The following is a 24,869-nucleotide window of genomic DNA, read 5'->3' on the forward strand; positions in this document are numbered from 1 at the left end:
GGTAGGAAAGTTGACACACATGTTAAAAATCTCTACCTTTGAAATTAATGGCATTGTTGGGAGGTAGATTTGTTTCGATTCTCCAGGAAAGCAACCACACACTGATTTGCAGTTTAAAAATTAAAAGATGTTCATTTGAGGTCACAGGGGAGACTACCTCCCACAAATATTTATTTATGATATTTGATTTGTAGGCTACCCTTTTAGTATTATTCTTTTGTTATATCCTATGCCGCTTCTCTGTTGTACATTCAAAGCGCCAAATTTATCACCACTGTCTTCAAGGGGAATGTCCTGAAGGTCACTGATTCTTTCAGGTCACTTCGTGCTGCTTCTGGAATGGTTTTCGTGCAATACGAATGATCATTTCAGTCACACGTCCCTCGGTGAAAGAGGACCCAATTGCTCAAGTCTGTCTTTTCTTGAAACAGAAAATATCAAATCTTTTAGGATGTTAGGAAGAAAAATATCAATGCTTTTGGACATTGGGAAGAAGAAAAATAAAATCCCCGGATATTTTAGCTGGGCGTAGTGTTGCTCTCTCTCTCTCTCTCTCTCTGTGTATATACACTCACACACAAATGTATATGTGTGTATACACACACACACACACGTATTATACGTAAGCACACACACACACACATATACACAGAGGTGGGATCCAGCAGGTTCTCACCACTTCCTGAGAGTGGGTTACTAATTATTTGTGTGTGCCGAGAGGGGGTTACTAATTAGGTTCGCTTTTCCACCTCCACGCCCTCGCCTCCCCGAGAGGCATACTGCCTTTGAACTGGAAGGTTCCATATAGCAACTGCGACTAATAATGTCACTCCCTGAACTGGGTTAATCCCTTTCAGGTACAGCAATTCATGGATTCTCAGCCTTTGGTACCTTTTATCTCACCAGTCTCTATCAAAGAACCTGTGTGTTTCACCATTGCTGTGTTTAGATTTGTGAGTTAGGGCATTTTCTATAATGTGATGATGATTTAGAAATGACCTGGTGCAAAAAAAATGTGGTGTGGTGGCTGCCCATTGGTGGGCATCCAACTCAGGTTTTGCCCAGGGCTCAGGTTTGCCTAGGTACGCCTCTGCCCCCTTTGCTGAGGGGGGGCTGGTGAGGGAACCTGTTACTAAAATTTTTGGATCCCACCACTGTTTTTGTGTGTGTGTGTGTGTGCGAGGGTCTGTCGTCAGCCATTATCTATATATCTAGGTATCTACACACACAAGGAAAAGGGGAGGGGGGGTTCTTGTCAGCCATTCTATAGCTATGTGTGTATACGCACACACACTCATATGCACAAACATAGATAAGTACACAATGGCTGACGAAAGACCCCCCCTTCCCCCACTCGTCTCCTTTTGCTCCAGGTCTCCCCTCAAACTCCGCGTACAGCGGGGCGGACACCGCCTCCCTCTGCCCCGCCCTCCCCGCCGCCGCCGCCAGCTGAAGGGCATTTGGCCGATTCGTCTCGCTCGGCGGCGGCCGAGCCGACAGGCCGGGCGTCACGTGACCGCCGCCCGCCCGCCCGCCCGCCCCTCCCTGTTTCCTCGCCGCCTTCCCTCCCTCCCTTCTCTCGCGCGCGTCGCGGACCCAGCTGCGCCTGCGTGACCCCACCCCCCTCGCCGTCTCTTTCTCCCACGGCCCCCTTCAGCCCTCATTCTTCCCCCCCCTCGTCTGTCTGGCCTATAAAAGGCGGGGCCGGCGGGGCGCTCTTCCCGGAGTCCGCGGCGGAGGCGGCTGAGGTAAGAGTGAGGTGCGCGTGGAGGAGCGCGGCCGCCGGGCCTTTCGCAGCAGCAGCACCAGCGGCGCCACCCCCCCACCCCCATCCCGGCCTCTTCAGCCTCGACTCGCCCGCCGCCGCCATGAGTTCGGGGACGCCGTACCTCGGGAGCAAGATCAGCCTCATCTCCAAGGCGCAGATCCGCTACGAGGGCATCCTCTACACCATCGACACCGACAACTCCACGGTCGCCCTCGCCAAGGGTAAGGCGCGGGGCGGGGGGGAGGGGGCGGCGGCGGGGTAGCCCTTCGAGGGGAAACGATGAGAAGAAAGGAACCGAGCGGGGGCGGGGGGACGCCTTCGGGGCCTTCCTTTGGCTCTGCCGCCTCGACGAGGGAGGAAGAAATGGCAGCCCTTTCCTTCCCACAGGCCTCCCTCTCTTCCTTTCTTTCCTTGAAGCGTTGCGGGAGGGGGGGGGAGAGAGAGAGAAAGCAGCTGGGCCTAGAAAGGGGGTGTGCGCGCGGCCTGTATGGCTTCCCATACACCCCCCCCCCTCCAGCGTCATTGATGCCCATTCCTTTTAACCAGATGGGGGAGGGGGAGCCCAGTCGGGCAGCTCTGGGGAAGAGGGAGCCTATGGCCCAACCCCCCCCCCCCGCACTGCTCTTACCCTCCTCCTTCCCGTCTTGTCGCTTCTAAAGGGTGTCTTATATCAGGAGGCTGTGGGGGAATTGTGGAGGAAAGAATTAACCCTTTTTCTTTTATTCTCCCATTCCTATGGGGTTGGGGGGAAGTTGCATGGCCCTGGGGGGCGAGGAGGTGCCCCCTCTGGGGGGGAGTCAGTCTGTTTGGTCTGCAGTGAAACAACTAGATTCGAACCCAGCAGCACTTCAGAAGACTCTGCAAAGGAAGGCGACTGCAGACCACCTCTGCTTTACTCACTTGCCCCCGAAACTGTAAGGTCTCCAGAAGCCGGCTGTGACTGGGGCTGCTCTTTGCACATGCACCAAACCTTAGAGGCTGGCAAGGTTTGCAGGCTTCAAGCTGCTGCAGAGAGTCAAAGTTCTCTTTGTCTCAGCTTCTGCTCTTGAAATATTATATGGTGAACATCTGTATGGTGTTGGTGCTCAAATCTAGGCTCTCTAGACTTTATGGCTCTTAGTGTCTTTCCCTCTCTCCTGTGTCCTGTGGATTTACAACTCTTTGCAGACATCATTGTGATCTATAGTGGGGGAACAAAAGTGGGTCTCTAGACCACTTTCCTCTACTACCGCCACCTCCTTTAAAAAGCCTTTAATGGGAGAAGGGTGTGTGCAATGGAGTAGCTACTCCCAACAGCCAAGTTGTTGCCTCCTTACATTTGTAAGTGTTCAGTGCTTTATTTGATTTGCTCCTCTGTTCTCCCTTGTTCAATTCACAGACATTTGGTTCCAGGGGACAGAGTGCCAGAGTTGTAGCTTCTCTGAATTATTTTAGTTTTCTACATCTTTTCACTCATAACAGTAGGGAAGGGTTTTTCAGACTGGGATATCCAAGCAAGGGTCCTGCTGAAGGGAGAGGATATAGTTCAGGAAAGGAAGGGTCTATGCAACATCCTATTTATCTCACCACCTCATCTGCTTTGTTCTTGTTCTTCCTTCCTGTAATGCTGCTAATTAGCAACTCTCTATCCTGCCATGTCTTGTTAACAAATAGTCGGGGTGAGAGAAAAGAGTAATCTGTCCTCCTGCCCCTTAGCCTGACCCTCTAAGTCTGTAAAGATGCGCACTTCTTCTATGTTGCATCCACTTTCAGCTTAAGGGGTTTAGTAGTAGCAAAGGGGAACCTCGCCACTCTAAAAACTTAGGAGGGAGAAGTAAGTAGGTCATCATATTCCTTTCACTTGCCTTGCTTTGAAAGCCAGGAGGATGGCTCCTGGCATTTTTGTTTTCATCCTAATGGGGAGGACTGTAAGTGCCCTAGGAAGTATTCCTGCAGCCGGGCTATGGGGCTCAACAAATGCACCTACTATGCTCCAGGTATACTTATGAGGATTTTTTTGTTTTGATCACTATGAGGTGTCCTAGATGGCTGCACGTCATGTGGAAGTTCTGGGTGGGCTTTGGTCTTTCGTAAGCCTTCTGACAGTTGTAAATGGGGAAGGGACGCCGTGAAGCCCTGCAAGTCTCCTGCATGCGGGATCAGGAGTCTCTGGAGAATCTGTCGTGTGTGGCCTTTCTTAGCCCCAGCCACCTTGTTTTGGGTTCATGTGTTAAGGAGCAGAGGCAAAATGCCCTGTTGCTGGTTTTTTAGGTAGCAGGATGAGAGCCGGTGTGGTGGTGAAGAGCAGGTGGATTCTAATGTGGAGAACCGGGTTTGATTCCCCACTCCTCTACCTGAGTGGCAGAGGCTTATCTGGTAAACCAACTGTGTTTCTGCACTCCTACATTCCTGCTGGGTGACCTTGGGCTGCTAGTCCCATTTCTCTCTGAACTCTCTCAGTCCCACCTGCCTCATAAGGTGCCTGTTGTGGGGAGAGGAAGGGAAAGGAGCTTGTAAGCCCCCTTCAATCTCCTTACAGGAGAGAAAGGTGGGGTATAAATCCAAATTGATCTTCCTTGTGTGTGTGTGAGGGGCAGGGGATGCCCATATGTCCTGGCTTTGGGGGTCGTGGTTAGGTGCGAATTGACTGCAACCTGCCAGAGCAGTGGACTAAAGAGGGTGGGTAAAGCCAGTCTTGTGAGTGGCAGAAATGCTTCTGTTAGCCTGCTGCTTTCATGAGTCAGCTTTTGATGTTTGGCAGTGTGGAGCCAGAAAGGGTGGTTAGTAGCTTGGCAAACGTTTGGAAATTCAGTGTCTTGCCAGCTTAATTGCTAGATGTCCTCGCCATGAAAAGGGTGGGATGGTGAGCTATCTGGTGCTGTGAAGCACTCTTCAGTTTTTCCACCAACTTCACGAATAACACAGCCTCTTATTTAAGACGAGATGGCAGGACCATATGTATGTGTTAACAGTTCCTGTGCAAGGGCATAGAAACGTTGAGATCCCCAATGCTGCTTTTTGAAAAGAACAAAAATCCAGTAGCCAGGCAACAGAAGCGCACAGGGAGGGCGAAGGGAGCTGTTTGTTGCAGCCTGTTTTTCATATCTTATCTTGTCTCCCTGACCCAGAAGGCAGATAGCAGCAGCAGTCAGCCATTCATTTGTATGGCTCCGTGTATTCTCTAGTGGACAGCCCCACCCAGCCCACACCTGTGATATTGCCTCAGAAGGTCCTCAGTGCTCTCTTCTTGCCTCATTTCAGCTCCCTACAAGAAACAAAATAAAGGCAGTTTTCTTGTGTTGTTTCCTGTCTGCTCTTACAACTTGCTCTCTTTTTTGCCATCAAATTGCAGCTGACTTACTGGAGTAGCAGTGGCGTAGGAGGTTAAGAGCTCGTGTATCTAATCTGGAGGAACCGGGTTTGATTCCCAGCTCTGCCGCCGGAGCTGTGGAGGCTTATCTGGGGAATTCAGATTAGCCTGTGCACTCCCACACACGCCAGCTGGGTGACCTTGGGCTGGTCACAGCTTCTCGGAGTTCTCTCAGCCCCACCTACCTCACAGGGTGTTTGTTGTGAGGGAGGAAGGGCAAGGAGATTGTAAGCCCCTTTGAGTCTCCTACAGGAGAGAAAGGGGGGATATAAATCCAAACTCCTCCTTCTCCTGTGAACACATAGTGTTTTCAAAGCAAGAGACTAACAGAGGTGGTTTGTCATCGCCTGGCTCTGCCTAGCAATCCTGGTATTCCTTGATGGTCTCCCATCCAAAGACTAACCAGGATGGAACCTGCTTAGGTTTCTGAGATCTAGTGAGATCAGGCTAGTTTGGGCCATCCAGGTCAGAGCAAGTTGATAGACTTTCTCATGCCACTCTGGTTGTGATTAAATTGCTGCCAGTGTTCTAGGATTCCTGGGTTCCCTTTCCTAAAATAAAGAGACCCACTATTTATCTTCAGTCTTTAAACTTTTGTTTCTGAAACAGTGAATGTATGTGGGGAGGTGTTCATGCTGTATAAGAACAGAAAGTTATGTTACACCTCAGAGTTCAGAAACTCGTTCTGCTCAAGTGGTTTTGAGCCCTCAGTTAAATATAGAGGGATGTAACAATCACATGAGCATTATTTTGAACAAAACACGGAATGAAACTACAATGACCCCACCAGAATATTCAGTTCTTCAGAAATACGACGCCTTTGTCTCCAGTGTGGATGGTGACAGGAGCTTTGACCCAAGGGGGGTGGGGTAGGGTCTGCCTCTCACAAGCAAATGGGAGTGAAGAAGAAGAGGAGGAGTTTGGATTTATATCCCCCCTTTCTCTCCTGTAGGAGACTCACAGGGATTACAATCTCCTTGCCCTTCCCCCCTCAGAACAAACACCCTGTGAGGTAGGTGGGGCTGAGGGAGCTCGAGCCCTCCGGGGAAGAGGCGGCCTATAAATCTAAAATATAAATAAATAAATAAATAAAATAAAAACTGTGACTAGCCCAAGGTCACCCAGCTGGTGTGTGTGGGAGTGCACAGGCTAATCTGAATTCCCCAGATAAGCCTCCACAGCTCAGGCGGCAGAGCGGGGAATCAAACCTGGTTCCTCCAGATTAGAATGCACCTGCTCTTAACCACTACGCCACTGCTGCTCCTCTGTAGCTACTGTAACTAAGGTGGAGTAGAAAGCTTCCAGTGCTGTTGTAATAGCAAAGGAAGCCTGCTGGTGTTTTCATCATCTGTGTGAAAGTGGCCAAGGTGTGTATTTCTTAGAACCAGTATGGTGTAGTGGTTAGAGTGTCTGACTAGGATGTGGGAAACCTTGATCCAAATCACATGTTCTCAGCCTAACCTACTTCACAGGGTTGTTGTGAGTATAAAATGGAGGAGAGGAAAATGGTGCAAGCCACTTTGTATCTCCCATTGGGGAGAAAGGTGAGATATAAAGCTAATAAATAATGAAAGACATGGAGTTGCCGAGCACAAACCTAATGGAAGATTTTTGTAAGGAAGGGTCTCCAGTGTAGATCTACCTTCTACTAAGGTGTTAACCTTATCTTTATCCATCCATAACTTTATTACTCACCTACTGATGTTATAAATTTTAAACAAGTGTTTGGAAGAATTATTTCAGTGCCAAATGGTGCGAACCATCTTCCTGAGTGGTGTAAGCAGGGAGCAGTTTTTTGTGTTCATCCTCTGATTCTGTGCATGTCACAGTTTGGTTAGCACAAAGCTAAAGTGGTTGTCCTTTTTAAGTTTCATAAATATGCCACACAGTTTTATAGGCTAAGCAGGTTATGAATGATGCACAGTACTAAAGCAGGATGGTTGATAAGAAAGTACCAATTTCAGATACTGACATTTCGGGGGAAATCGGAAGTATTACAGCCACTGTGCTGTCCTGGTTCTTCCCTACCCTTTTGCAAAACCACCTCAAATGTTGACCCAGCAAATATTACTCCTTGGTGAACATTCATTTCTGCATTGAAGCAAATTTCCTCCCTCCAGTATGAACAGAGACTGAGACTTTGACCTAAAGGGAGGGCTCCATCTCTCACTCACAAGCAACTATACCGCAGCATCCTTGCTGGTGTGGCATAGTCAATCCCAACGGCCTTGTAGTGATTCTGCAACAGCTGCCTACCAGACAGAGGATGTCCCTGCTTCTCAGACCTTAGTCTGTGGTAAGCAGGGTGTTTGTAGGTGTAGCTGCCTTCTGTTTCTTAGTGAGGAGAGACCAATGTCCCCTGAGAGCTGAGGCTAGAAGAAGGTGGCTGAGGCAGTGCTACCCAACTCCTGTCTGAGAACAACATGTTCAGTAGGGAGGAGGCTATCCAGTGTTCCTATCAGCCAGAAGACCAGAGGCATTCTCGAACCTGTGGGACCTGAAAGCAAAACTTGGAAAGATTTTTTTTTTGCTTTCCAGGCCACTTGCAGTCGTCTAATTTTTGTCACCAGTTTAGGCAAGTCTCTTTGCTGCACGGTAAAGGGAAAGGCAGGGAGCCCCGTGGAGCAGTGCTGCAGCCCTTCTCACAGCCTCTGTTCAGTCCCTGTGGAAGAGTCAGTTTAAGCCAGGTGGCCGGCTCAAGGTTGACTCAACTTTCCATCCTTCCGAGGCAAACGGACAGAGCCAGGGGGACTGCCCCCAGAATGCCTTGGAATGCTCTTGCCACGCCCCTGCAGAGGCGGGGGTCTGGTGCGTCACGCCCCCAGCCCCCTTGGCATGATGCCCCTGGAGGCAAATGAGTGAAATGAGTACACAGCAAAGTGTGGATGACTGGGGAAGGCAGTGGCAAACCACCCCTTAACATAGTCTGCCTAGTAGATGCTTAGTGAATGTTGCAATGTATCATCCCCCCCCCCCCCCCCGTTATGAATGACCTGGTGCTTGCTTAGGGGCCTACCACGTCCTTTTCTGGGGAAAAGCTAAGAGCAGGTGGCAGCCCTGATAGACTTGGCCTTTCCCTGGTTTTTCTGCTTTCATGACTATTTGTGGAGCCAACCTGGTGCAGTAGTTAAGAGCGACAGACTCTAATCTGGAGGCCCAGGTTTGCTTCCCTACTATTCCAGATGACTGGTGGCGGGCTCTTATCTGGTGAACCGGATTTGTTTTCCTGCTCTCACACGTGAAGCCTGCTGGGTAACCTTGAGCCAGTCACAGTTCTCTCAGAAATCATACAGCCCCACCTACCTCACAGGGTGTCTGTTGTGGGGAGAGAAAGGGAAGGAGTTTGTAAGCCGCTTTGAGACTCCTTGCGGGAGAGAAAGGCAGGGTATAAATCCAAACTCTTCTTCTTCAACCCCTGCTTACAGTACTGCTGCAAACACGCAGGTCCAGTGACAGTCCTGAACTGTGAATCTGCTTACAGGACAAAGCTTGACTCCTAATTCTGAAGTGAGCCTTGCCTCAGGTCCATCCCTTTCTGCCAGCGGTGGTGCCCCTGGGTTGACCTTTTAGGGATGGCTGTTGTTCTTATTTTCTGTAACAGAAATCCAGAATTATGACTAATGCTGGTGCTGTGTTGAATAGGTGCCTTGTCCACATGTCCCAAATATGCATAGTATAATAGGGGCAGAAAAGAAACTGCAGCAGCTGCTGGCGCAAGCCACTCAAATGACTACCTACATTTCACTTATCAGGAGCGTTGATATCATAGCCCAGGGGTCTGCAACCAATTGACCATGCTGGCAGGGGCTGATGGGAATTGTAGACCAACAATATATGGGGAGCTGCAGGATGCAGCTGTCTGTCTGGCTAGGAATCCCAGCTTCTTTTAAAAGGCAGGCTAGCTCATTTTGTGAATTGGGACTGGTGTCTTTCAAGCAGGAAGGAGCCTGGCGGTTTTCTAAGCAGGCCTCTTGCATGACGGCAGCACGATGCTTGTTCGGTCAAGTACTAATAAGTGGTTTTTTCTTCACATGCCAAGTTCGCTCCTTTGGAACCGAAGATCGTCCCACGGATCGTCCTGCCCCTCCGAGGGAGGAAGTCTACGAATACATCATCTTCCGTGGCAGTGACATCAAGGATATCACCGTATGCGAGCCTCCAAAAGCACAGCATAATTTGCCTCAGGATCCTGCTATTGTCCAAGTAAGTGGCTTTCCACCGCAGCCATTGGGTCTCGCAAAGTGAACTCTCCCAGAGCTTCTGGCAAGATGACAGTGGGCCCTAAATATTCCTGGGGATAAAAGTCCACAGCTTGTCTTGGATAGATCGTTACGGCAATTTAGTTTTAGCCCAGGGTAACTCCATTATTAATTAAAAACAGTAGTTGGTTTTATAGCTCTCTAGTTGAAACTGGGTCTATATAAATCCACATGCTGCTTTCTAGCATGAGGTGGCATTGGCCACTTTTGTCTTTAAACGGCACGAAGAAATTAATTGAGGCAGTTAGGTAAATGCCCTCTTAGCTTCTGCTGACGGCCAATAGCAATGTCTGCCTATACCCCTTTAGTCTTAAGTTGCAGGCTTTTGTAGGGAGCCAGGTGACAGCATCTCTGAGACTTCCTTACCTTTTTGGAGAGCTAGTCAGCTCATGAGCCAAATTATAGCTGGGATCTGGCAGAAAGCACAACTGGTTCTATACACCTAAGGGGGGATCTTGCTGACTGTGCTTCTTAGACAGTAATCCCCCTTACTCGTCACATTGCCAGCTGCTGTTGAAACGAAGGGTTTTCACAAGCACCTTGTGATCCCACATAGGTCAGCGTCAGAACTCCACTGGGCATGTTCAAGGCATATTGATGTGCTTAAAGCCGCTCTTTAGATCTCTGCGTGTCCCTGCCCAGCCTTCAGTTGGCCTCAGACATTTCCAATACGTATGGAACAAGACTGGCATTGACACTGGAAGTCCCTGTGGAGTCTCAGTTATGTTCTGCTCTTTAGCAAGAGCATTTTCTTGCTGCTGGAATGCGCATAACCCATAAAATATGCCTGTATATTTGATACGCACAAATCTGATTTTTGACCATTACTTGTTAATGGAAACAGACTTGAACCTTGTTTTTTTTTTTGTTTGCTTGTGTAATTTCTGGCATATGTAGTTGCCTACTCTGTATTGAAATTATGGGGCTCGCAGCTTATATTCGAGTCTGGCTTCCAGCCTGGCTTTGCAGCCTTTGCTGGCACTGCCAGAGCCTGTTGGTTCTCCATAATGTCTTTGTGACTTTAGACACATCTGGTAAACCAGAGGTGTTTCTGCACTCCTACATTTCCTCTGGGTGACCTTGGGCTAGTCACAGTTCTTTGGAATTCTCTCAGCCCCACCTGCCTCACAAGGTGTCTGTCGTGGGGGAGAAAGGGAAAGGGGTTTGTAAGCCATCTTAAGAATATAAGAACTAGCCTGCTGGATCAGACCAGAGTCCATCTAGTCCAGCATTCTGCTACTTGCAGTGGCCCACCAGGTGCCTTTGGGAGCTCACATGCAGGATGTGAAAGCAATGGCCTGCTGCTGCTGCTCCTGAGCACCTGGTCTGCTAAGGCATTTGCAATCTGAGATCAAGGAGGATCAAGATTGGTAGCCATAAATCAACTTCGCCTCCATAAATCTGTCCAAGCCCCTTTTAAAGCTATCCAGGTTAGTGGCCATCACCACCTCCTGTGGCAGCATATTCCAAACACCAATCACACGTTGCGTGAAGAAGTGTTTCCTTTTATTAGTCCTAATTCTTCCCCCCAGCATTTTCAATGAATGCCCCCTGGTTCTAGTATTGTGAGAAAGAGAGAAAAATTTCTCTCTGTCAACATTTTCTACCCCATGCATAATTTTATAGACTTCAATCATATCCCCCCTCAGACCTCTCCAAACTAAAGAGTCCCAAACTAAAGAGTCCCAAACACATCTTGAGTCTCTTTACAGGAGGGAAAGGTGAGGTATAAATCCAAACTCTCCTTTTCTTCTTTTTCTACTACTATCTGTCACTGTATTCTTTTGGACCAGCTGGCCAAGATGGTGTGGTCACTGTACTGAAATAGCATCAGTCCTGTATGATTGGCCAGTGTTGAAAGGTGATGTTGCGAGTAGTTCTGTAGTTGTGTGGTTCATTGGGTGTCCAGCAGAGCTCTATCTTCTCTGACTTCTGTAATCCATGTCAGTGGTGGTGAACCTATGGCACGGGTGCCAGAGGTGGCACTCAGAGCCCTCTCTGTGGGCATGCACAGAGTCCCCCCCCCCACACACACACACACATCTAGGCTGGTCTGGGCCACTGGGCTCGATTATTAGCATTAAACCTAAGACCTAGTTTTGGGGAAGCAGTGTAGGTAACCCTGGTAAGCCCTGTTAAACCACTTATTTTCATGCGAAGAACCAAAGCGTGATCCTTTACCTAGGAGTAAGCTCGGTTGGTGGCAATGGGGCTTACTTCTGAGTAAACCCTCCTAGGGTCATGATTCACCCGTTGGAAGAGTTGCATGGTTGCTTCAAAGCAAAGCCACCAACTACTACCAAGCTTACTCCCGAGTAACGCACGCCTCAGAACCAACCGTTTTTTCCTAAACTAAAACCTCAGTATTCAGGTTAAATAGCCGTGTTGGCACTTTGCGATAAATAAGTGGGTTTTGGGTTGCAATTTGGGCACTCAGTCTCGAAAAGGTTCGCCATTACTGATCTATGTGATAAACCACGGAGAAAGGTCATCTAGAGGACTGGAACAACGTTGGTTTGCTGATGCAGAGTTCTGTCTTCGCAAATGTTGGACATCTTGAACAAGCGTTTTGATTTAACAGTAGACTGGATAAGGACCAGTAAGCTCAGTCCAAATAAAAATAAAGGACTGGTTTTTTTAGTAGTACAGTTGATTGCGGGATTATTGCACTCCCTCTTAACAGGCTTGCTTGCTGTGGATTAGTGTCTATAGAGAAGAGATTTTTGTGTGATGCATAGCTAACTTCACATGGTGTGGAAGGTGCAGCTAAACCACAGTCACCACTGCCCTGAGCACATCCAGGTTATATTGCCGCAATACACTTTTGTATGGGCTGCCTCTGAAAACTGTCCATAAGCTGCAGTTAGTGCAGAACACGGCAGCGCAGTCTCTTGCTGCTATGAAATGTAGGGAGCATCTGGCCCATTTTGAAGTTTTTGCACTGCTGGCGGATTTCTTTCAAGGGCACAATTCAAAAAGACTGCTGACTACCCTACAAGGAAAGTCTTAGGGAGCTGGGTATGTTTGGTTTGGTGAAGAGAAGGTTAAGAGGTGACATGATAGCCATGTTTAGGTATTTGAAGGGATGTCATGTTGGTGAGGGAGCAAGCTTGTTTTCTGCTCCTCCAGGGACTAGGACCAGGAGTAATGGGTTCCAGGTGAAGGAAAAGAGATTCCACCAAAACATCAGGAAAAACCTCCTGACAGTAAGGGCTGTTTGACAGTAGACAGTTTGACATTCCAATTTGCCATGCTGGCAGGGGCTGATGGGATTTGTAGTTCATGAACATCTGGAGAGCTGCATGTTGCAGACCCCCGGCTTAGAATAAACTCTTGTCTTTCCCAAGTTCTCCTGTGTCGGTACTTCTGTCTGTCCTTTTTTTACCACCTGTCTGAATCAAAACATTGATGATATACTTTTTTCAATTGTGTACAGTTGCTTAGAGTTGCAGCTTAAAAAGTAATATTCTGGTTAAAACCAAAAACCCTGGCAAAAAAAGCAGGCTTTGTAACTCCACCTGGAGACCTCCAGTGAGCGGGGTGGACACACTTTTGGTAAGGAGACCATTCCACTGATAGAAGCCATGATAGAAAATCCTGGTCTTTAGTTGATGATGGAAAGGCCATTTAAGGGTCAGGATAGCCAACATATGGCTACTGGGTCGCCTTTTTCTTGCCCACCTTTTACTAAAAAGACTTCCTTGTTGATCCATCCCCTATTGGTTTTTGTGTGTTACTTGAATGGTGGAACTTGCATTGGGAACACATGTTAACAGTTGCTGGGTATAAATACTTTCACTAAATCAACTGTCATTTGTGTAAACGTGCCACATGTCAAAATGGCCGATCTGGGTTCGTGGAATGGGGAGGGCAGAAGAGCAACTCTCCGAGCCTTGAGTTAACAGCGCTGTCTTGCTTTGCAGTCTTCCTTGAGCTCTGCCTCGGCGTCTTCCTTCCAGCCGCATGTGCCTTACAGTCCCTTCAGAGGCATGCCTCCCTACAGCCAGCTTGCTGCCAGCTCTTTGATTAGTCAGCAGTACGCTGCGTCCCTCGGTCTAGGTGAGTAACATGGGGCTGGCTCTTGCTGAAATGGACAGCGTGTGTCTGGGGTGTGGCTTTTCCAATGGCAGGGCGTGGCTCAAACTGAATGCTCCTCTGTACAAAAACGTCTCTCCGTAGTCATTGAAAGGCTCTGGCCAAGTGTTCTCCCTGACTCGATGCACGGGAGTTCTCTACTCTCTCTCCTCGGTCAGCCTTCTGTAATGTGATCCTGTGTTCGTCGTCTGGCCATTTTGGAGAGTGCTCGGTGCAAAATATGCAAGGCTTCTTGGTGGCGAATGCCGGGTTTCATAGCAGCCCGCGCCTTGTCAGGATTAAGGTTTTGTTTTGCTTGTTAAATGACATGGCAAATCTCCTTTAGCCGTCGAAAGGGTATAAATGGGTTTTATGAACCAAAGCTTGTAAAAAGTAATCAGTCTTTAGAGAGGCTGCTCAGGGTGTGTGGAAGGCTGCGGATGGAACAGAGGTGCTAATTCCAGTTCCATCGTAAACTCTGTGTGTGGTCTTGAATAACTGCAACTTTTCAGCCTTGACTCTTGAGCTGCGAAACAGGAATAGGGTGATGGCTTCCGAACCTTAGTGTGAATTAGAAGAATTGTATTACATGTCCCCATGTGGTATACGTTAGAAGTGTTCATCCGGCTGTTGAACATTATTCATTTCTAAGTTGCTGATTGACGTAAATCAGAAAGTGAGACAGATCCTACTGCCTATGGGTATCTTTGGCCTTTTGTGCACTTTTGGTCTCTTTGGGTCAAGTGTTTATTACCTTTGGGTCAGATGGTCAATTGTCCACATGTTTCCCCCTCTTCAGAACTCACCACGCTGCCAATCAGAGAAGCCCCATCATTTCCAAGAGCAGGCAAAGTGTGACACCCCCCCCCCCTCCCCGGGCCTGTGCAGGGAAAGTGGAGCAGGGCAGTATGCATTTTGCTTCCTTTGGCTTTTCCACCCCTTCCTGCCTTCCCCCACCACGCAAGAGCACTCTGCCAGCATTTCCAGGGGATCGATAAGAGCAATAGGTCACAGAAATGGCCTTTAACAAAAACCATAAACAGGTAGCAAACCACCTCCCAAATCTGGAAGCGTTTTCCTTAGGGGGCAGGGAGAAGGGCAGCTAGACTTGGAGGCAGCGGGGCACCTCCTTTTGTGTAAACAAGGGAAGGCAAGGAGACCCCACTACAAAGCACACAGCCGTCCCGAAAACTATAAGTGCACAAAGGGCCTTGTACTCCCTCTTAATTTTTTTGTTCAGATTTGTTTTCTAAAGTGTCTGTTAATGTTGACTGTTGAGCCAGTGCTGTGACCCGGATGGCCCGGACGAGCTATATTTTTGGAAGCTTTGAACGGTTTGCCCTGGTTAGCATTTGGATGGGAGACCCCCAAGGAAGCCCAGGGTTGCTGCACAGAGGCAGGCTATGCCAAACCATCGCTGTTTGCCTCTTGCCTTGAAAACCCTCACAAGTCAGCCGTGACTTAGCAGCACTCCCCACCGCCACTGAGCCTAGCGCAGAACATTCTTCTTCTAGTCACTCAATGGGGCTTTCCCCACTACAGAAGGGAGCTAAGGTCGACTCGGTTCCCTTCAGTAGAGGGTGATTCCAGGCTGTCCCCACAGCAACTGAGTTGGCCCCCTGGAACCGAGCTAAGTGGGCAGGATCATCTTGGTGCCTGTTTCGCTCGTCGATCGTGATTGGAGCTTGTGTTACGGTGGGAAACAGGAGCCTTCTTTTTTTTTTTTACAGTTTACAGTTACATGCGCTTTCTGCGCGCCACGACTCCCCCGTTCTGCGCATGCCACAAAAGCGGCTCATGATTGGTTGAACAGATGAGGTGTCATTTCGATGCTTCCCCACTTCGAAGCTTCAAAGCAGTATCAACCAAGGATTTCACAGTTCTGAGGGGGGGGGGGGGAACTGAGACAAAACAATGTTGAGCTTGGTGGCAGTGGGGATTCACTGAGGTGAACCTAGGTAGAAACCAGTTCAACTCTGTCAGTGGGGAAAGCCCCAATGAAGACTTTCCTCGTTTCCGGTCAAATTCTGCAGAGTCTCAAAGCTGTCTAGCGCACCAGCTCCTAAACGTCTCATCTCTTTCCCCAGTCTGTCTGGATGTCTGTTCAGCCGGGTGTCTCACTGGTGTCCCTCTTTGCTTTGTCTTCTCCCTTCTATCTTTCTAGAGAAATTGGTAAGCCCTCCAGCATCAGCCGCTGCTTCCAGCCCTAGCACTTCTTCGTCTCCCCAGCCGGTTTCAGAGCCTGACTTGTCATCAGAGCCACACCTGCTGTCTTCTAAGGGTAACAGCAGCTTGAGGACTCCAAGTATTTTGAAGAACTGCATGGTGTTTGCCAAACATGTTGTCTTAACCCCTCTCTTGCTCCTGAACAGAGTAACGTTGGCAAGGATTCAGGGTTCTGTTTCTGAAACCTTCCGCCGCAGGTACCGGATCAGTGGATGAAGAAGGGACTGAGTTCCGGACAGCGATTATAACCATGCAGGACTAATTAAAGATAATAAAACTGCAGTGTAGGAGAAATGAAGGGGAGCTGGAAGCCGCAGAGAGTAGCGGAGTCTTAGCCTCAGAGCTTCTAGAAGACTTCGCCTGCATATCTATGAGGACCAGAAACCATGAAACGTGCTATGGTCAAGTTGCCACCCTGTTTAGGAGATCATGCCAGCTGATAGGGCATACATAAAAGAATGTCTGTGTTTTGTTTGCAGGTTACTCGTTCCGAGAACTGAGCCAGCCAATATTGTTCTTATGTTATGGCAGATCCATCCCTTAGATAAGACACCCGGAACAGGTCTGAATCAGACCTGTAGTTGAGCGTTCCCTCTTCACAGTTGTTGCCCGGTTTCAAAGCTCTGTTCAGAAGCTCAAAGCTATACTTCAGCTTCTGCCAAAAGCCAGAGCTATAAATTGGAAACAAGTCACGTAAGAGAAGGCAGGAAGAGCAGGAAGTCGTTTTATGCCGTACCAAATGAAGTCACCTTCCAAGGCACTGCAGGCTCATGCTTTGGGCGGCTGCTTGGCTGTTTTCGCTTAAGCCTTCCAAAGTTCTGTATTTTCATTGCCACAGATCTCTAGGTAGGCTTGTAGAAACATTCAGGTCTGCTTATTTTGAGCATAAAAGCTTGCAGTTCCTTTGACCTTTTCAGATCAGGAGGTCTGTTGAAGAGTTCACTTAGTAGTCATAAATGACATGAGTTGTTGCCCCTCCCCCCAAGGTTTTGAGCAATCTTAAGATTAATTTGAGACCACAAGTAGAACATTGCCGAAAAGTTTAAAGCAGTGGTGGCGAACCTATGGCACTCCAGATGTTCATGGACTACAATTCCCATCAGTCTCTGCCATCATGGCCAATTGGCTATGCTGGCAGGGGCTGATGGCAATTGTAGTCTATGAACATCTGGAGTGCCATAGGTTTGCCACCACTGGTTTAAAGCAATGGTGAATTAAACAGGTTTTTTTTTTACGGGAAACTGTTTCCAAATTTTTCCAGACTCTCTAGGGCAGGGGTCTGCAACCTGCAGCTTTCCAGATGTTCATGGACTACAGTTCCCATCTGCCCCTGCCAGCATGGCCAATTGGAGAAAACAATTGGAGAAAGAGAAAACTCCAGAGAATGTGTTGGAGTCTGCACTGGAAGGAAAGAATTGATGACATTTTTCTCCCCTGCCACTGATGGAAATGTACTTGCAGTGATGTGGGTGGGGGGTGGAATGGCTGTTGGGATGCAACTGAGACAGCTCAATTGCTTTGTTGCTTTACCAGGCAGTTAACTTGTGCAAGCCCATAACATAGCAAATCAGGAGAACTTTTTTCAAGCTCAAGTGAACACTTCAAAGACCAGGCAAATTCACTGAAGTGCCGCATGGTAGTATATGATCTGCTCAACCTGTTTACTCTGTGAAGCAACTACAAAAAGATGATGTAATCAAAAGCACCAGCTGGACTTTGTGCCTCTGTATCTTGAAGTTCATGGATCCAAGGAAGAATTTATTCCACAGATATGTTCAACGGGTCTGTGAGTTGGACAAAGAAAGAGATAGCTGCATCTAAAAAGTTAACCAAAATGGTGTGCTTGCATATTTGTGATGTTCTGCTTCCAAAATGCAAGGCTTTTCAAGGTGTTAAAATGCCAGGTCCTTTACAATGCAGTAGAAAATAGTGTAGGCTACTGTTGAGTGGCTGGAATATGAATACTGGGTCCCTGGAAAAGATATGTTGTGCCCTTCATGGAAACCTGGCCACTGGAGATGTGGCTGCATAGTGGAAACAAATGTACTGTAGCAATTGGAGCTCAAGGCAATGTGCCTTTCACTTGGTTTTGGGACAGTGTTGTCTAACGTTGGACATAGGAAAGTAGGCCTGTTTTAAATCTCTGAAATAGACACAAACTGGTCAACTGTGTCTGTACTTTGAGCCAGGAAAGATCAAATTCTGTACCTAAACTGAACGACCGTTCCATTGTTGGTTGTGCTGTTTTTCTGCTCTTCAGTTGCTTTGTTTGTGTGCTTCATCCATATTGGTGTAATTGCGTGTGTCGAGAGCAACTTTGAGGCACAAAATAGATGGGAAGCTCTTAAACAGTAAAACGCCAAGTAGGCTCTTCTGAGCATGGCTGCGCTTGCCTTGCCGTGTGTGGTGGATCATTACTTGCCTGGTTTGATGTGAGGTATGGTTTGGGGCCGAATCCCATCAGAACTTGCTCTAGACTTTGCACATGTGGAAAAGCAGCGGATAAATCCTTCTGAGGAAAGGCACACTGATACTCAAAGCCGCTTAATGCTCATGATTTGCCCCAAATCATGCATATTAAAAAGATCCTTGGATCCTAGTCTTTTCACAAAACTACAGCTGTTGGGAATATTACCTTGAAGGACATTAGGAAAGACTCCAAACTGAAGTTACAGATGCAACGTTTCTGGGAAACTGTTTTGTTTTTCCAGCAAAAACAAATGCTAAGGGGAAATTATCAAGCCTAGTTTTTTTTAACAGCATGAAATTTATCATTTGTTAGCGTATGGAATTGTACCGATTTGGCATATTTATAGAACCTTAACGGTATATATGTATATAGTCCCATCCCAAATGGAGGGGGTGATGGATTTGCCCTTCCTGGGGCACTTGCCCTGGTGGAGGGGCAGATGCAAAGGCAAGCTGCTTCTGCCCTCCACATTAGTCAAATGCAGCGCACAGAGTTCTGCTACAACATCCTTGCATCCCCACCACAGCTGGCATAGCAGGGGAAGGCCAGAACTATGGCCAGGGGAGGAGCTGAGGCTAGTTGACTTCCACCCAGCTGTTGCCTCAACAACAGCAGTGCCTGGGGCTTTGAACTGATGCCACTGAAAATGTGGTGTAAGTCCATTAAGCAAAAGGGGGAGTATTTGCAGTGGTCTCGTATCTTTGCTATACTAGCAGCGTACTTGGATATTTAATGGAGAAAACACCAAATGCTTCAATAGTGTATTATATTAACTGTTGACATTTCGTCACATTTAGCCAAAGTTTCTTATAAATATCATAGATGTGTACATCATGCTCAGGAGTTACCATTAACTGTAGAGTGTCTTTAAGCCTTTGTGTTACAGGTTGAGTAAAACATTGCCATAAAAACAGAAAATTTATTTGGAGTTCTTCAGTACTGCTCAAGAGTTCCAATTTTCTATAGAGAAAAAGGGAGAACTCCTTGGGGTGGGGGGAGAGGAGGTCGGTTTTTCAGGCTTTCGCATCCTTAGCTGCAGTGCCAACATGAATGCGGAAAATGGTAGCTTAGTCTATTGTGCTTTAACAAAAAACAGATCCTGCATTTGCTAACTGTGCAGTCTATTTTTCTGACTTCTCTTGACAAATCTATTGGAGGGCTCCTTGAAGCATTTTATGTGACTGCAATATCAATTAAGATGATGTCGATAGATTTTTATATTTAACAGAGCCTGCTGTTCCGTGAACCGCAGTAAAACCAAACTTGTTGATTCCATAAGTGTCTGAAAACTCCTACAATATACTTCCAAGTTCTTTTTCTGGAAAATCTTTGTAGTCTGAAGTCAGGATGGGATAAGGGGGCGGGGGGAAGTGCAAAGGCTTGTGAACCTGATTGGCCTTAAAGGCTGGAGAGTAGTCCCTTAAATCAGGATGGCAGTATCTTTTGGCACTTCTTGGTTTTCCCTGCAGGCGCTGCTTTTGCATCAGTTCATTCAGTGCGTAAAAGTCCCATGGTGGAACAGGCAGTTCAGACGGGTCCCATCGACAGCCTGAATCCCAAAAAGACTCTTCCGGTCAAAGTTGCCCCTGCTATCCAGCGCAACACACGGCCAATTCCGCAGAGCAGCAAGACAACTGGTACAGAACCCCCCCCCCCCTCAGAAATGTGTTCCCTTTTTAGTCATTTGTGTTCTGCAGTCTGTTTGACTTTACCTCTGCTGTTACCTTTCCAGCCTCGTAATTACCTGGTTGAGTGAACAGTCTTTCCTATTTTGCCCTAGATACAGTTGAGCCCGCACCTGTGCAAACGCAAGGACAGGTGAATGATGAAAATAGACGGCCCCAGAGGAGGCGATCAGGTACGTTAAACTGACAGTTAAATTTGGAGAATTTATGGATTCCTAACCTTCCTGTGTGTAGCTTCTGTGGTACATGGGATTGTACAGAAGAGCAGGAATTATGGGTGGTCTGGGCTGGTTATCCCAAAGGCTCGAAGAGGCATGGCAAGTCATAAGAACATAAGAACAAGCCAGCTGGATCAGACCAGAGTCCATCTAGTCCAGCTCTCTGCTACTCGCAGTGGCCCACCAGGTGCCTTTGGGAGCTCACATGCAGGATGTGAAAGCAATGGCCTTCTGCGGCTGTTGCTTCCGAGCACCTGGTCTGTTAAGGCATTTGCAATCTCAGATCAAAGAGGATCAAGATTGGTAGCCAGAGATCGACTTCTCCTCCATCAATCTGTCCAAGCCCCTTTTAAAGCTATCCAGGTTAGTGGTCATCACCACCTCCTGGGGCAGCATATTCCAAACACCAATCACACGTTGCGTGACGAAGTGTTTCCTTTTATTAGTCCTAATTCTTCCCCCCAGCATTTTCAATGAATGCCCCCTGGTTCTAGTATTTAAGTCATTCTGCATTGAGAAATAATTGAATAATTGAAAACAATACATAGCGATCCATAAAGCAGTGAAGTCTCTACAGCATGTCTTTGAGTTGAAGGTGGATTTGCCTTGCTTCAGTGGATTTTGTGGGAATGACCTTTCCAGCTAACTGTTTCAAAAACTTTGTGAGGGCAACTTAAGGCTTTTCAGGACAGCTGCTGACGAACAGAAGACGTCAAGCCCCACAGATGGGAGGGGAGTACTTGAGAGTCCTCACTCCCACCCAGCTTAACAAACCCTAGAATATTCTTCTGGACATATTTTAGTACATGAGTTTCATATATAAGATTTGGATTGCAAAGGCTTTAGTGTCGAAAGGGAGTTTGCTAGGGAGCTGGGAGTTTGCTAGGACCACTTCTGCAATAGAAGGGTAGTGATTACCTTACTTAGATACGAGGAATGCTTTGAGTGCAGTCTTGACTTTCTTTGGACCACAAACCTTTTTTTTATTTTTAAACCCCCCCCCCCCCCCCGGGTGTATAACTCTTCTTCCTCTTCAGGCAATAGACGAACCAGGAACCGTTCCAGAGGGCAAAACCGGCCAGCTGCTGTGAAAGAGAATACAATCAAGTTTGAAGGTGACTTTGACTTTGAAAGCGCAAATGCGCAGTTCAATCGGGAGGAGCTGGATAAGGAATTCAAGAAGAAACTTAACTTCAAAGGTCTGTAGCTCTGGTTTACATCTGACAAAGTGGATGCCAATTCAGTCTTTTTGGAGCAGGCAAAAGGCGTCTCCAGTGGGAAGAGTAATTGCCTCCTCCGTTTTTTTCAGATGACAAAGTTGAGGCAGGCGAGGAGAAGGGCGACCCTACTGTGGCTGCTGAGAATTGCGATGGCAACGCAGATGAAGACCTCCTTGGGCCAAACTGCTATTACGACAAATCAAAGTCGTTCTTCGACAACATCTCATCTGAACTGAAATCCAGGTGACCTTGAATCTTCCGCCATGGTCTTGTTTTTAAGCATTAGGATTTAAAAACAGTCAGAACTACTTCCACCTAGTTCTGCGGGCAGGCATGCGGATGGTTCTCTAAACCATCTTTGGCATGGCCTTACGAGAATACAGGATTGCATCATGGGGATTACGCAAAGTTTGAAACATGGACAGGCATGTTGTATAGAACACAAAAAAGAAGTTGATCACGGCAGTGCTGTGGCCATGTAGCAGGTTCCTCTCCTCCGGGACAAAAATGTGCAACTTGCGGGGGACCACCAATTCACAGCAGTGTAATTCGTCTTGTTTTGTGTAGCTCCAGGCGAACAACATGGGCTGAAGAACGGAAGCTGAACACGGAGACATTTGGCGTGTCTGGCCGGTTTCTTCGGGGCCGTAGTTTCCGAGGGGGGTTTCGTGGCGGAAGGGGATCCGGTGCTGTGAGGCGAACTCAAGCGACGTCCAGAGTGGGGACGGGAAGGGTGTGAACCTTTCAGGCAAGTGCTGAAACTGGAATACTCCTGAGTCCCAGGCCCCCCTAGTAAGTCTATCAATGTTCATGGTATAGAGACTGCCCAAGTTGTACCCCTTGGGGGTTTTTTTATAAATGTTCATCCAACCAAGGCAGCTGTAATCTGCTTCTGTTTTCTTTCCAAATTAGTGAAATGCATATTTGTAGATGAGTTCTGTCATGTCTTTGTATTCCTTTCTGTCTTCAAGGAGCTCTTGGTGGCCTAGACAGAAGATATTCATTTCTAGACTCCTCTGCTGGTTCTGGATAGTGGCTTTTTCTGCCGTCATGAATAGCAGAAAGTTACTCTGGTGCTAGACATAGGGCAGAGCCTAACCAGCAAAGTGTAGTGTAGTGGTTAAGAGCAGGTGGATTTCTGTCATGTGTCAGCCTAGAGTGGCCTTTCTTAGCCCTGACCACCTTGTTTTGGGTTTATGCATTAAAGAGAAGAGGCAAAATGCCATATTCCTGGGATTTTTAGGTAGCAGGATGAAAGCCAGTGTGATGTAGTGGTTAAGGGCAGATGGATTCTAATCTGGAGAACTGGGTTTGATTCCCTACTCTTCCACCTGAGTGGCAGAGGCTTATCTGGTGAACCGGATGTGTTTCTGCACTCCTACAGCCCCACCTGCCTCAGCAGGTGTCTGTTGTGGGGAGAGGAAGGGAAAGGAGCTTGTAAGCCACCTGAAGTCTTCTTTCAGGAGAGAAAGGTGGAGTATAACTCCAATCTCTTCTTCTTCAAAGGGGATGCTTGTATGTATGTGAAACTGGAATGTATGTGTTCTTCCTGTAGGTTCTCCCACATACTGCAAAGATGTGTACATAGGAAGGAGGGATCAAGCTGGGGAGCTGCACCTAAATACGGAAAGAATGGAGCGCCATGTTCATATGCTTACATTCTGAAGGCACTGTTGCTCTGAGTCAGAACACGGTCGGAGCACAAGAGTGGTCTCGAAAGTGCGGAATCACCACCTCTTCAAGGAAACTTTTTTTTCCTTTTCCTTTTTTTTTAAAAAACTGCAAGGAACTTAAATGTGCTGCTTTGAGGTTCCAAAGGCTGCTGCAGTTGATCCACGACACCCATTTTCTCATCTTCGGAAGGAGGAGTTCTCAGTTCTTCAAGAAGCACCAAAGCTCACTTGAAACCAGCATCTCCGTGTTTTGTTTTTGTGTGTGTGTGATCCTTTCCCCCGAGGAACGGAGATCTTGCAGGTCTCCTCCTGTTGTCTCTGCCCCCCACATCCTGTTCTTGAAGATTATTTTCGGTGTCTCGAAATGGAATTGTGGTGCAAAACAAAAAAAATTGTGTGAAGTGAGGTGATGGGGAAGGTGTTGATCATGTCATTGTGGGTTTGCCGTTAGAACTTCTCCGGGGAAAGCTTGGTGGCAAACTCGCTCGGAGTGCTGGTCACCCCTCAAAAGGAATGCTGTTGAATTTTCTGAATGGCCCATGGTAGGTCTCTCTCTTAGCGGCTGAATGAAAAGCACTAAAGCCGAGCCTTCTGCTTTAGGACGGCTGAAACCGTAGGATGCTTATATAGTTAACACTTTGAGGAGATAGAAATACTTAAAACACTACCCCTTTTTTCCCCGGCGAGGGCGAAGTCTTTGCCTCCAACATTGAACTCTTTCCTGACAAAAAAGGCTCGGAGAGGCTGTTCATTTTGTGCCGGGTTTCCAACTCGGGGCATGGAGGGGCCGGGGGGAGAGTGAACCAGCATGCTCAGTTCTTCTACTCTCTCCCCCCCCCAATGTAAATAATTTTTTTGGTTTTTTTTTTTAATGGTGGGGAGGGAGTGCTTAAAAGGGTTTGTGCAGGGATTGTAAACTTTTGCATGAAAGTGGAGGTCAGCCTGTAGTAATAGGCCCGTGTCCTTTATTAGCTTGTAGGAGCATTTTGTGGAGAGGCTTCCAACGGACCCCATACCCTACCGCCCCCCTCAATGGCTCGCCTTACTTTTCTCCCCCACCCCCTTGGTATTAAGTTGCTGTAAAAGTAAAGGGGGGGGTTATTTTGTAGGCCTGCATCACTAAGGATTGAAATATTGTGGTGGGGCTGCTCCTGGAATCATTCTGAATAAATATGTAAATGTTCGACACTTCCGGTCTCGTATCTGGCTCACAGACGTCTCTGAGTAATCCCGCTTGATCCAGAATAAATGGGAATATTCCCAGAGAAACTGCTAAAACGTTTTCACTAACCGCGGAGAGCAAGCTTCTGACGTTTGCTTTCTCTAAACAATTTAACATGCTACAGTGAGCTTGCTGCTACTTTTTTGGTATGCGTTGTAATCTGTCTTGAGTGCTTAAAGGTGGGGAAAAACCCAGAAAAGAACAGTTTGGGACTGTTGGATGATTTTGTGGTTTGGCATACAAGCACAGTTCCATTCAGGCTTAAAGAATTTCACCATTCTTCTGGAAGGCCAGTCTTGTTTATAATTTTGGCTTATCCCGTTCTTTAAAGGGTACAGGCCTGTCGTATACATGGTCACACTCTTCTTAGTTTTCAGAACAATCCTGAAAGCTACAACAGCCGAGTGGCTAGCCTGAGGTCCCCCCGTGGCCTTCCTGATTGAGTTTTGATCATTCTGGCTCTTGAGGTTGAACTTGGCACAGGCTGTTTCCTGATAGTGTTCTAGCAAGGTCTTCCCTCCCTGGCTTTTTCGTTTCTGGACAAGACGGATGGGATCTAATTTGGAAAACAGCATGTCTGGGGAGTGACCATGTCGTAGTAGTTAAGAGGAATACCAAGATCTGCAAAACATAGGCCTTTTCCACACATGCAGAATAATGCACTTTTACAGTTGTAAAATCCAGCTGCAAAGTGCACTGAAAGTG

General features: G+C 47.5%; 1 protein-coding gene across 2 annotated transcripts; it reads left to right on the forward strand.

Annotated features, from left to right (window-relative positions):
* Window positions 1-1,622: 1,622 nt before the first annotated feature.
* LSM14B (LSM family member 14B) lies at window positions 1,623-24,130 on the forward strand. 2 transcript variants are annotated; one of them, XM_048497143.1, is made up of 10 exons: window positions 1,624-1,989; window positions 9,157-9,320; window positions 13,300-13,435; window positions 15,615-15,731; window positions 19,616-19,783; window positions 19,927-20,004; window positions 21,087-21,248; window positions 21,359-21,512; window positions 21,837-22,017; window positions 22,825-24,130. In XM_048497143.1, exons 1-9 carry the CDS (start codon window positions 1,869-1,871, stop codon window positions 22,006-22,008), a joined length of 1,272 nt encoding a protein of 423 aa, XP_048353100.1. In that variant the 5' UTR covers window positions 1,624-1,868; the 3' UTR covers window positions 22,009-22,017; window positions 22,825-24,130. The 2 variants fall into 2 exon arrangements, with proteins under 2 accessions (XP_048353101.1, XP_048353100.1); XM_048497144.1 differs by lacking the exon at window positions 15,615-15,731 and having other exon boundaries at window positions 1,623-1,989.
* The last annotated feature ends 739 nt before the right edge of the window (window positions 24,131-24,869 follow it).

This window comes from Sphaerodactylus townsendi, linkage group LG05 (genome assembly GCF_021028975.2).
Source record: "Sphaerodactylus townsendi isolate TG3544 linkage group LG05, MPM_Stown_v2.3, whole genome shotgun sequence".
Lineage (NCBI taxonomy): Eukaryota > Metazoa > Chordata > Lepidosauria > Squamata > Sphaerodactylidae > Sphaerodactylus > Sphaerodactylus townsendi.